The 13713-nt window shown below is 34.7% G+C and overlaps 1 protein-coding gene across 1 annotated transcript; it reads left to right on the forward strand.

Moving 5' to 3' along the window:
• The first annotated feature begins 415 nt into the window (after nt 1-415).
• Nucleotides 416-13045, forward strand: Dtwd1 (DTW domain containing 1). The gene is made up of 4 exons (XM_010638499.3): nt 416-743; nt 3164-3307; nt 4606-4858; nt 12755-13045. Exons 1-4 carry the CDS (start codon nt 435-437, stop codon nt 13000-13002), a joined length of 954 nt encoding a protein of 317 aa, XP_010636801.2. The 5' UTR covers nt 416-434; the 3' UTR covers nt 13003-13045.
• The last annotated feature ends 668 nt before the right edge of the window (nt 13046-13713 follow it).

Raw genomic sequence — 13713 nt, forward strand, 5'->3', positions numbered from 1 at the left:
TGTACTTGAATTTGAAGGACACAAGCACACAGCCAAATGAAGAGGTAGAGAGAGAAGTCTGGAAGTTTCCCGGTGTGGGGCTTCAACCCTGTGGAGTTAAGGTGTGCTCCTGCCTATCAAGTGGCCCCGTTTGCCTTTCTCTGAGCCTCCATGTGTTCAGCTATCTAGCACCTCCCTATTTGAAGTAATTTTTCCAATATAGTACTTATTTATTTTTATGAAAGGAATGGTCCAAAAGGATATTCATGATTTGTTTGTTTATTGCTTCTTGATTTCATATTTTAAAGCATGCCAATTTAGTGGTTTTCAAACTTATCAATATTAATAGTTTAAGAGCAATACATTTGTGAATTAAAGTAATTTTCTTTGTAGAGATAGTGTATAAAATGTTTCCTGTCCTTATTTTGCTCCTACCTTTTTTTAACAGTGTACCTATGATATGTTTTAGAAATAGTCTTAAACTTTGGTTTGAAAGAAGAATGTCTGTCAGTCCATCTGCATTTCTTAAAAAAAATGAAGAAAATAATACAGAATTTGTGGAAACAAAACAATCACAAGCTACTTTCATAGCTCCAGAAGATCCTCTTCAAAACTTATGCTTAGCATCTCAAGAAATTCTTCAAAAAGCTCAGCAAAGTGGGAGGTCAAAATGTCTCAGATGTGGCGGCTCAAGGATGTTCTACTGCTATACATGTTGTGTCCCAGTTGAAAATGTACCTGTTGAACAGATTCCACTTGTGAAGGTTGGTAAGAACTTGGTTCAAAAATAGCAAAATAGATGGGTCTCACTGTGTAGTTGAGACTGACCTGGAACTCACAACGGAGCCCAGGTTGGTCTCAAACTCGCAGCAATCCTCCTGCCTCAGCCTCCCGAGTGCTGGAATTATAGGTGTGCACCACCACGCCTGCCATGAAAATAGATTTTGAAAAGATATTTCACACATGCCTGTTCTAATATAATTAATGAGCTTGATAAATTATGAAAATGAATTGTCTTAGTGAGGAATTCAGTCCTACAGGTTCCTAATCCTGTTTCTTTTTCTTGTCTCTGGAAAAACACTTGAGTCTGAAATGGTTGGTATTGTCAGTGAAATTAAATATAATAGTTATAACATTTACAAGGTAGGAAACAAATTGTGATATAAACACAAATACTAAAAGGACAAGTTCATAAACTTACTCAAAGTTTCGAAACCTGCCTCAGATTGTTCAGTCGCCCTGAAGAAACACTCTGGCCTAATCAAACTTGTGTTCCTTTTCACCTAGGATTTTTCAGCTTAGCTCCATCCTATGTGTAAAAATGGAGCAAAAGGCTACGTATTAAACACGTCCCCTCAAATTTTAAATTTTGATCTAGGGAATACATAAATATTTACATTTTTAATGCAGATTACAAATTTCTTAAACCAATGAAAAATGCATTTAAAAAGATAAATAGAATTCTTAGGGTTGCTTAAAAGGGGGAGAAAAGAATCAGATGGTATACAAATTCAATTTTATTAGACTCCAGGTTCAAAAGATTACTTTATAAGGTTTTCTTTGCTATTTTTTTGGAAAGATGATAATCACAAGGAAAAAATACTTGGGTCTCCCTGCTAATAGGACTTTCGTATATGTGGCAGAAAGGTCTGTAGTAAATCTCTTATAGAAAATATAAATGTTAGAAGACAGATTGATATTCTTAACATTTCGAAAATAACACCTCTATTCCAACTGCCTTCTCTAACTTAACATTTTTAAAGTGTACCTTCCTGTAAAAATGTATGAACTAGAGTGCATATTTCCTTAATTTGCTCTGTTTCTGTGCTTTGGTTTCATGTTATCAGAAATCTCAGGCCTACTCAATTAGAGAACTCAGGCTCACAGATTTTGCATAATTATTTTATACTTGAAGATGGTAATCCATATACCTTTCCCCTCTTATTGTGTTATTTTAAAAATAGTCGAAGTACATGATTTATACAATTCATTAAAAACAGTCCTGTGTTCTTGATCTAAATTATATCCTTCAGAATAGCCAAGATATTAGTTCGTGATAGCTTTTGGAATTTTTATCCTATTCCTCATCCATATAAGAAAGTCAGTTTTATTTGTAATAGGACACTTTGTCATCACCTGCTTCCTCTTTTCTTTCCTCTTTCCCACTTCTGGGATAAGATAATGCTCACCTGGTACTCAGAAACTGTACACTTCAAATATGTGTACTTTTAAACACAGAAAAAGAATGTTGTATTCCGTGGTAAAATAATAGTGTTCCTCGGGGTGAATTGTTAGACTCCTGCCTCCTTGGTGTCTAATGGGGGGTCTGGAGATTGTGGAGAACAAAGTCTGTTAAGTCTAAAATGAAGAACTCAGGAGGTGGCTTCTTTACAGTGGGAGAGATGACTCAGTTTTCATTTTCATAATCATGGCTGAATACAGGACTTGTACGGGCTTTAGAAACAGTGTTAAACCAAATAAATGAAATAATAGAAAAATCTAGTTCGAGAAGTTCAGGAGAGTATTATTTTTGCACAAAGGCATTATATAATCTTTAACAAATAATGAACATTAAGGAAAATATTTGGGCGAGTTAATTTTGAAGAAAGTTATTTGTAGATAGATTACACCTCTTAGACCTATGCTATTGCTATTTTCCTAGTTGGTAGTTGTTTAATTTGTGCTGTTAAATGTGCTGCTGAATGTCATAATATTCATAACAAAGGACAATACTTCTGATCTGAAAGGATGTGGAACAGAATTGCAACTTAAATTCTAGGTCTGAAATTCTAGGTACTCAAACTTGAATTTCCTTTTGAAGTAGCACAAAATAAACCTAGAGTTTATAGGAACTATAAAACAGGTTGTTGGCATAGATTTTGAAATTTGAAGATGTGGACTCAAAACCAATATAACCTAAATGAAAATAATACTGGATCTTTGTTTAAGAGCAGATTATACGTTGTTAAAAATAATTGTTCTAGTTCATGGCTAACAGAATCGAGTAAGAAATGTGGGCTTGCTTTAGGACTTCTACCGTTCTTTATATTCCATGCTAGAAAACTGACTTTAAACTGTCTTTATAGGAACTTATTGTGAGCTTGCTATTTAGCTTTAAAGGCTATTTTTATTAAATGCAGATTATAAATCTTACATTTGTTTCATTCATCTTTCTTTACTTTAGCTCCCTCTGAAGATTGACATCATTAAACATCCAAATGAAACAGATGGCAAAAGCACTGCTATCCACGCAAAACTCTTAGCACCTGAATTTGTAAACATTTACACATACCCTTGTATTCCAGAATATGAAGAAAAGGATCATGAAGTAGGCAGATTTTTTATAAGTCTTCAAAATGAATATACAAATAGATTTCTAGCTCTGTTTCCTCTCTTAATTTGCTTGGATATAATTTAATATTTTTTTAATGATCTAGTGTTATGCTCAATAACAATCAATATGCATGTTCATTGATATTTTCAAGGTCAAATCCTAAATTATTTTATTTATTTATTTAATTTTTTTTTCAGTACTGGGGATTGAACTCAGGATCTTGCGAGGCAGGCCAGAGAACCACTGAGCTAAATCCCCAGCCCTGATTCTAAATTTTAATACTTTTCTTCTTATGCTAATTTTTAGTAGTTTTCCTGCTTTGTTTTTTCAGTTTTATTCTTTGCCGGTATTACTTTGCCTGCCTTTTCTTTCTCCCCTCACCATGCTCTTTCCTGTACTATGCATAGATGGTCTAATTTGATACAACCTGGGAAGCCAAATTCGAAATGTTGTTGGAATGTCTCCATAAGGAGTAAATAAAGACTGAGTTAGAAGGATTTTCAAATCCTCCTTAAATTGAAAGCATTAACACATAGCCTTTGTAATATTTCTTTTGACTACCTAGATGTCTTGTTCATTTCTACAATCTTAATTGATTTTCATGTAGTTGAAATTGTCACATGAGTGAGATATTCCTGGTCTTCTGGTAAAAAATCAGGCCTTGGGTGCTTCTAAAGAAGTGTATACACCCTTTTAGGTTTCACAAAGACTGTTTGTAGGTGTGGTTAATGTAGAAACAAAATTAAAAATTAATATTCATTTGTTATGGAAGGAACTTGGTAAAGTTTTTACTTCCCTATCAGATTTCTGCCTGCCTGACTACCTGTCTGTATAACTGAATTTATTTAGAAAGTTGTGTTTGGAAATGATACCTGAGTTTTGGATCTAGGAAAATACTTGTGTTTCCTGTTCAGCTAGATACTCTTTATATTGATTAAATAGAACTGTATTGCACTGCTTAACCCTGCTATCTGTAAGGGCAAGGATCATGTTCTTGCCTCTTCATAAAATGCTATTTTTTTTTTAATTCAAGGTATTATTAATGTTGCCCTGTCAGTGAGTAGCATATTTTGAAGTAATATTTTAAGTAGTGTATTATGATTATAAATGATAAGGGAAGAGCCAAAATCTTTACCATACATATCGGAAAACCATATGTAATAGAACTAACCTAATGTTTACTTCTCAGCTGTTCAACATAGTTTTTCCTTTAAGTTTTTAGTCAGTCAGAATTTATGTTGAAAATCACATAAAGTAATAGCATATGGCTAACCTGACTTTCTTTGTTTTAGGTTGCACTCATTTTTCCTGGCCCTCAGTCCATCTCAATAAAAGATATTTCTTTTCATCTGCAAAAAAGGATTCAAAATAAAGGCAAAACTGATGACCCCAAGAGGCCATCTTTTAAGCACAAGAAAACAGAAGAATGGGAGAGCTGTGATTTGAATGACAGCAAGTGCAAAGGCCCAACCCTGAGAAAAGTGATCTTTATAGATAGCACCTGGAAGCAGACGAACAAGATCATCACCGATGAGCGGCTCCAGGGTAAGAGAGATGATTCGTCTTGTTCTTAAAATGTCAGACTTGCAGACATTGAAAGAGTTGCATTAAATGTCAGTGTTTGCCACATTTGTTTTATTTCTTTCTGTGTTTTATGTCTATATATGGATTTCTATAATATATGTATTTTTAGTTGCACCTTTCGAAGTGGCAGGCTTTGCAACACTTCACCTTAAATACTTAAGTATGCATCTTGGAGAATGAGAATATTCACTTCCATAATTAATACAATGCCTTTATCACCCTTAAGAAAATCAACAAAACTCTATAATATCCTCTCATATGCAGTCTGTATTCAGATATCCCTAGTTGACCCCAAAATATCTTTTGTAATCCCCCATGCATCATTTAAACTCAGGTTCCATTTGGTTATTCTGTCCCTTTAGTCTCCTTTAAGACAGTTTCCTCAATCTGTTTTTTGTGACTTAGATGTTGTGAGGAGGACAGGTTAGCTGTCTGACTATCTTATCATGATTAGGTGCAGTTTAAATATTAAATATTTATAAGTAAGGACAAATCCAGCGTTGTTTGTGCCCATTCCAGATTTTATTTACTGTTTTGGTATAATTATTAATAGTATGTCCTTTTCACTGTCAGAACAAACCTTTTTAGCTGCTCATTTGAATGGTTTGGCAACTCATACATGAAGTTGTATATTGTTGCCTTAAAACCAGAAATATTAATACAAGTTGTCTTATTTTTTGTGATCATTGACTACTCGATGAAATTGACTGTTGGATCTCTGCATGATAAAGTTTTATTTTTCTGTTTATAATAGTAATCTGTGGAGTGATGCTTTCAGGCTATAGACTTTTTCAATATTTTTAGTATTCATTGATGATGGTTTTGAAGTCAGTGACACTGAGAATTGAAAGATGGGGAAATTTTATATTGTTTCTTCTACCTGTATGAACTGGCCATCTTTTTTTTCGAGACAGAGTCTTGCCATGCTGCCCAGTCTGGTCTTAGGGACGTCCGAGTAGCAACAGGCACCACACCACCTTGTCTAACTAGCTGGCATTCTTGTATAGGTTTCCTTTTTTTCCCTGTTCTCTTTTTCTTTCACTCCACACCTCCTTTTCATTTTGGGGGTTTTTGAGATGGGTTTTTCACTACGCAGCATAGGCTGGCCACAAAATCCTAATCCTCCCACCTCAGTCTACTATGTAGCTGGGATTATAGCTGTTTGCTACTGTGACCAGCATACGAAGCTTTTTGAAATGACTTACTTTCTTTATACTTTAATATACTGTAATCTACCATGGTTGAAATCGTTTTGATGCTCAAATTGTCTCAGATTATTGCCACTGGGAATGCTTCAAGATCTTCCTGCCACGGCCTCATGACATTATGATACAACAGAATATCTCAAATCAAAAATAGAATTGACCATTTTTCTAAAAACCTGTGGTTCCGTTCAGTAGAAAACGATATCAGAAATTAAGATCTGGTAAATTTATCACTGTGTTGGATTGTCATTGCTTCATTGGACAGAGCCAAGAAAAATAAATAGATGTATGAATTCACATGGATGCTCCCTATTCAGATTTAATATTACAGGAATTTTCTTTCATTTTAAATTTGTATCTCTTTCTCAGAGTGAACCACTTAGTTCCTAGGAACAGTTTTAATGCAGTTATTCTCCTTGTTCAACACAGTAATATGAAGAACAGGCGCTCGTACTGCCTCTGTTCCCTCATACCTTACAGCTCTTCAGACTTTCTTAGTATTTCTCTAAGTGCTTCAGTTATTTCTTCTGCTAGCTTTGTTTGGTATGATTAGAAGGCAAGAGAGCTACCCAGTTGATATTAAGCAGTTGCCAAAAGTTCCGCCTAGCAGTCTAAGGACTATTGTTAGAAAAGAACATCATCTAGAAAAGACACTTCGTGCCTTTCTGGTGTCTGATTTGTGTTAATCAGTCCCAAGCTAAACTGTATGAAGGCACTCACTACATTTAATCAGCTTAAGTCACAGAGTTTGTGCCCCTGAGATGTCCTTAAGTGTTACAAAGGTTGCTTGGCAACCCAGTTGTCTCTGTGTGCTTGTGAGAGGTGGGGGGGGCACTGCAGAGCATAGACCTTTAAAGTTTTGCTGTTGTTGATGTTTTAATAGAGACAAACCCTGAGGTTCTGTTCTCTGAAAGAGGGAAGGGGCGCCCTGCCTGACACGTTTTCTTGAATGTTTATAGCAAGTTACTGCCCAGTTTGGAGATTTTTCTGGGTCGCTTTTCTTCATTATTACCTTTTATGGTAATCTCAAGGATCAGATGAAAGGAAATAAGTGAAAAATCATTGAAAAAACTAAAAAAGGAATTATTTTGGCACTATTGAAAGTCTGTTGCCTACAGTCAGATTTTTACAGATTTCTGTTCCTCCTTCCAAGTTCATGTAGGAAACATATAGTTCAGTTCTGCACTAGGTTACAGTTTTTAAAAAGGGTTTCTGAATCTGTTTAGGATCCTGCAATAGTTCTAGAGGCAGCTTATCTGCATGTCCCTGCCTCTCTAGCTCCTCGCTGCTCTCAGGAAATAACAGGGGCTTTGTGCATGTGTGTGACTGCTATCTGTGTGAATTGTCAGTTTCTGGATAAACCAAATTTCACAAGAAACAATCCGTGTTTGTTATAAATCAGTGGCTTTAGGTTTTAAAACATTTTATCATTTGAGAGGGCTAAAGAGAAAAACTAAACCTCATTTTAAACCTTCAAATGTAATGCATTAGGAGTTGTGTATCTGTGGTTCTATTCAACAGTGTAAAACTGTACTATTTTGATAAACTTTATTGAGAAAATAGCTTGATATTTTACCAGTGTCACAATACAACACAGGAAGGTGGAGTGCCAGGTTTAATCCTAGAAGGTCAGCCTAACACTGTAAGTGTGGAGAGATTATCATGGGAAGCTTTGGGAAAATGCTGCAAAAAGTTGGCTTCCTTCTGTGGGAAGAGTTCCAAATTGTTAAAAATGATGTTATCCTATGAGATGCTATAGAACTATCCGGTTCTTTCCCCTTTGGCTATGTTGGTACACCCATTAGAGTGGTGCTTTTGTTCATATCATCAGCATTACCTAGGCTTTACTCACACTGTCTGTAAGTTCTGTCTCATACACGTTTATTTTTACATCCTGATAAACCTACCATAAGTGGGAAGTGCATCTCACACATGTAACTCCCAGAACATCCTCTTGCAGCAGTGCAGTACACAGTAGACATCAGCTGTTATCTTCCTGACCTCATGGCTGATCACGAGCTGGTGTCTCTTACCCTGCCCAGCATGTGCAGAGAGCCACTGCCCATCTGCAGCTGAGGGGGAGAGGAGGGCTGGAGGACAGTTCCTGCGGAGTGTGCCTCTCCTTCGTTCCCTTGAAAACTGGAACATCCTGTGTCGGGATGTCTGCACGGTCTCGTTCAGTCTTCCTAATAACTGTATGAGGGTGGGCTTTTTGTTTTGTTAAAGAAATACATATAGCAATGTTAGAGGAAATAAACTGCTTGTAAGTCTGCTTTAAAAGATACTGATTGCTTGATACACTAGCAAGAGATTTGTTTTACATTGTATATATTGAACTATTAATAATTTTATATAATCCAGGGTCTGTATTTCAGTATTTTTAAATGCTGAAATTTAGCAGATCTTTAAAATAGATTCCATTACTAGTAATAATCACTAAATCATCTTTTTGCCTGAGGTACTAGGCATTGAACTGAGAGCGTCACACTGAGATACATCCCAGACCTTTTGTTTTTGCTTTTTAATTTTGGGACGGGGTCTCCCTAAGTCATCAAGTTACTCAGGCTGAGCTCAAATTGTAATTCTACATCAGCCTCCCAAAGTGCACCACCATATCTGGTTTAAATTCTTCATTTTATAGTTAACATTTAACAAATATTTTTAAGGAACATATTAACATTAGAGAAGCCAACACATTTTGACAGTTACTTTTAATTTGGATTTTATGCTAAAATTCTATGTTGAGATTTTAATTGTATCAGATAAATAAGTTTTTAAAAAACTTTAGCGAAGCTGGGATTTAGCTCAGTGGTGCTGCTGTCTGCCTCGCAAGCACAAGGTCCAGAGTTTGATCCCTGGTACCAAAAACAAAAACAAAATAAAAAACTTTAGAAAAAAGTACATACCAGCATCTAATCATTGTCACTGTTGAGAAAGAGAATCAGATTAGGATTTGTAAAGGGGATTACCAAAAGGGAGTTTTACTTTATGTGTATTGTTTTTATCTTTTATAATGAGAACATATTTTTGTGTGACATGGGAATTAAAAAGTATATTAAAAATAACTGGGGAAAGAAGCTTTCGTTTAAGCCAGAAAAATAAATTGTTTAACCCAATAATCCCTTTTTTTCTAGAAACACAAGATCTATAGCAAAAAATGTATTTCAACATTTCTGTATATTTAGAGACTATCAGTAAAATTAAACTGAAAAATAAATAATCATGAAGTGAAATAAAAAGCTTAATTGAACTAAGTACTTAGAACATTTTCAAATATCTGTCTTTACCTCTGGTTGTAATTAATGAGTGGTTTAAAAGGACTTTGTTTTGGTTTTGGGTGTTGTAATGATTGTTGGTCTTTGAATCAGAATTATGCAAATTGAAATGTTTTCAGAATAGCTAACTATACTATTTTAAACAAGCTTTTGTGATCTGTCCATTCCATTATAAATTTCTTTCATGTGGATACTAATTTTAAATTGTAATATAATATCTCCCCACATAACACAACAAAACAAAACATATCTTTGTGTGTTTAGTGCTAGAACTAGGCCTGGAAATGAGATCCCAGTCCAGTTCTTTTCATTAAATTTAAATCTAATTGTGCTAAAAACAGGTTTAAAATTCTTTTAATGATGGCACAGCCCCCATGCATAAATATAGAACAAATTACTAGGCCTGACATTCAAAGGTAGTCATAATTTCAATTCCTCTGATCTCTTCTAACATTCTCGTATGTATAATTCTAGGTATTTTAACTATTTTAGTTTCTTGCATGCAAAGGGATTTTTCATACCCTTATGAATATAACACTCCCTTGGCCTCTGATGCCTCCCTCACCTCTTTATCCATTAGGGTTTAATTGGAGATAGAAACCCTCTGAGAAACTTGTACAGACTCCAGGAATCTTCTCAGTGCTGCTGCTATACCCCAGACCTATTGAATTTTCTTGTCTGTTTATCTGTGTTTCCCATATAGATTATGTGGCAGAAAATGCGCACAGTACTTCTTAACATCCATTCTCTTTTTTGCTCCTATTAGCAAATACCGATTTTGGTCAATGTGGTATGTGTCCAGCTAAAAACAGTAGTCCATACTTCCTTATAGCCAGGATCACCGTGTGAATCATAGCAGAGAAAAACTAGGTTCTATGGGCAAAACCTGCAAGAGTCATTGTTTTCCATTTGTCTATTTGTGTTTGTTTTTTTGTCTTGCCTGGAATATGTGGAGGCTGAAGGTGATGATGAGGAAACGGTAGTCTTGGGTCCTTAATAGCTCTGTGAAGCCCTTATAGCAGCCCAGGTGCCTCATCTGTGGACTTGCATGTGTTACGTGAAATTGCTACTCGTTCAAAAGGGCCTAACTAGGATTCTCTTGGTGCAGCTGAACACAACTCTAACTGGCAGCTACTGTGATCAACCAGATGGCAGAGATTCTGCCTTATTCTGCTTATATTGCTTTATGGTAACTTCGGAGGGAAAAATTTTTAGTGTAAAATTTATCTGTCTTTATGTTTAGTCCTTTTATATCTTGTTTAAATCTTTATCCACCTCAAGAAACCATGCTTTGCATACTTGTTTATAGATGTTTTTGTTTTGCATTTCTGTGTAAATGTCAGTTGTATTTCTGGCTTTCCACTTTTTATACATCTTATTTTATTCTTGTTACTTTGTAAACTAAGACCTCCAATGTAATATTGAATGGAAATCAGTCCTCATGTTTTAATCTGATAATGTTTTTTAAATGGCAGTTTTATTTATATTTGCCTCAATATTGATATATTTGGATTTATTTTGACCATTTTAATTTTTATTTCTATTTGTCCTGTTTTTCTTTACACTATTTTTCTCTTACTGTTTTTTCTTTGATTGAATGGAGGTTCTCTTATTTTTTAATATTCTGATATAGATTCTTTTAGAGAATAGTGTATATGGTACTTCAGAATTTTCAAAACCATACAATATTTTAACCTGTCTTTTTGAGCACTGTAAGAACATAGTACGCTTAGGTTTTGTTCAGCACTGGTCCACAGTGTTATTGGTACTATTCATTACATCTGTTCTATTCTGTCAGCCCAGAAGTTAGTAATATTATTATTTTTCAATTTTTTATGAAAAAATAAAATAATGAGAATAACAATTTAATATACTGTGTCAGATATTATTTTTGTTTTATATAGGTAATATTTATTTGGACTTGCGTAGCTGTTTACTATTTTATTTGCTCAATAGTCTTTTATTTCACAGTGTTTGCCAAATTATAGCCTGGAGGAATTTCTTTAATTGGGTTTCTTGTTGGCACATATCCAGTTTTTGTTAATTTTTTAATTCTTTCCTTGATAAATTATTTCTGCCAGGTACACAATTTTAGACTGCAAGTCACTTTTTTGATACTTTGAAGATATTATTCCAGGATCTTCAACATTCTGTTGTTGCTAATGAAAAGTTTCCTGTCATTTTACTTATCATTCCCTTGTATAGGATCATCCCTTTTCATTACTTTTAAAGTCTTTTCTTTATCCTTGGTATTTTACAGTTATACTACTATGAGTCTAGGCTCTTATTTCTTTATATTCATTCTGTTTCATATACATTATGTTTCATGTATGTATATATGGATCTCATTTTTAAAAATAATTCCTGGAAAAAAAGTTCCTGGATAAGTCCATAGCCATTATCCCTTTAAATGCTTTCTGTTCCATTCTCTGCTCTTCTTTCTTCAGACTCCTATTTGCCATTTGATCCTTCATATCTCTTAATAGCTTAATATTTCTTATTTATTTCTTGTCACCTTTTGCTGCATCTCGGAAGTAGCTTTCAGGTCACAGTGAGACATGATAGTAGGATATCATTGATGACTTAGAGGTTCCAGATTGGCCAGTAGGCCAAATTTGATGCTACCTTCTGTCTTTTCTCACTTTAAAATATGCTAAAATAAATGGCAGATAACGATGGTGTGCTAGAGTACTGCTCCAAGGAGTGAAAAGTGTTCTGGGCTTGTATGCTGATATCTGAGCTGTAAAAGATAAGAGTGCTGCTTCCTTAATTATTTGCTCCTAAATGTACAAGCACAAGGCCTAGTTGAGCATATAATTGAGGCTGTGTGGTGTCCTGTGGGAGAGCTGAAGCCATATTTCCAGATACTTTGTGAAGATTTAGCCTGAAAATGACAATCTAGAAGTACATTTTCCCTGGCATTAAGGACCAGTAAGCTGTCAGTCTCTCTCTGAGTTTCATTGTGACATTTTAACTACAAATCAGTTTGTCAAGGACATGCCACCCTTTAAACAACTGGTGACTTAAGTCTTGTCACAAATTATAAATTGAAAAGACACTGGTAAATAGGAAATAGAAAGAAATGAATGTTTTAAATGTTAACTACTTTTAATCTTTTGCTGCAAAGTCTAAGATCTAGAAGTAACTCATGAATAAGTTATCAGTCTGTGTCATATGTTATTTCTATACATACCTTAATGGATTTAAAATAATATCCTGTTTGGATTTGGGATTGTGGGAATTTATCTGTGCTTCTTTTTAAAAAATAGTTGAAATAATGAAAATGTATCATTATTATTGTACTGTACTCTGTGGTTAAGTATTTATATTTTTCCTTTATTTTTCTTTTGTTTTTCTTTCTTTTTTTTTTTTGGCAGGGTTGTTACAAGTTGAGTTGAAAACACGAAAAACGTGCTTTTGGCGCCATCAAAAAGGAAAGCCAGATACTTTCCTTTCTACAATTGAAGCCATTTACTACTTTCTAGTAGACTACCATACTGATATATTAAAAGAGAAATATAAAGGACAGTATGACAATCTTTTATTTTTCTATTCGTTTATGTACCAGTTAATAAAAAATGCCAAATATGCCGGAACTAATCAAACAACAAAACTTACCCGTTAGTTGTTTATAAGCCACCTGTCATTGTATTCTGCTAAAATTAATAAACTTATACTTGTGCTTTTTGTTTATTCTTGGGAAATAATTGTGTGTAATACCCGCAAGACCTCTTGAAAAAATTCCAGTTTTATTTGCTTTACCTCATATTTTTAAAAAGGAAATTATATCTGGGGCAAGCTTCAGAGTTATTATTCATTGAAAAACTTATTTTGGAAGCTGTCTGCTTAATTTGCTTAACTGGTAGTTCTCAGCTTTAGTTATATAAATGTGCAGTTGCAAATAGTTTTAATGGTACAATTTAATATGTGTTTTATCTATATGATTATAGTTAGATGTTTGTATAGATATCTTTGAATCCTTTCATTCACACTCACCACCACCTTTGGATGTGGATGAGGTCAGAATCAGAATCTTTGTGTGGAAGAAAAATCATTTATATGTGCTTTCCTTGAGGTTAGGAATAATACATAGGCAGAACTAGAATGAGATGTTTAGTTTCTAGTGCCCTTTCTCTAGGCTGGCCCAGGCTGTGATGGACACTTACTGCCTTTTACATCTGCCTGGCATCTCTTTTAGAGGAAAATTGTTACTGGTTATGTTTTCCCGCCATGGGGATGTACATATGACCTAGGTGAGCAAACTCAGGGCCCAAGTACATCCTGGACACTGTGACTGATACAGGGCTGAGCACCTGACCCAACAGTACCAGGGTCC

Source organism: Fukomys damarensis, unplaced genomic scaffold (genome assembly GCF_012274545.1).
Source record: "Fukomys damarensis isolate Sample0158 unplaced genomic scaffold, DMR_v1.0_HiC HiC_scaffold_17, whole genome shotgun sequence".
NCBI lineage: Eukaryota > Metazoa > Chordata > Mammalia > Rodentia > Bathyergidae > Fukomys > Fukomys damarensis.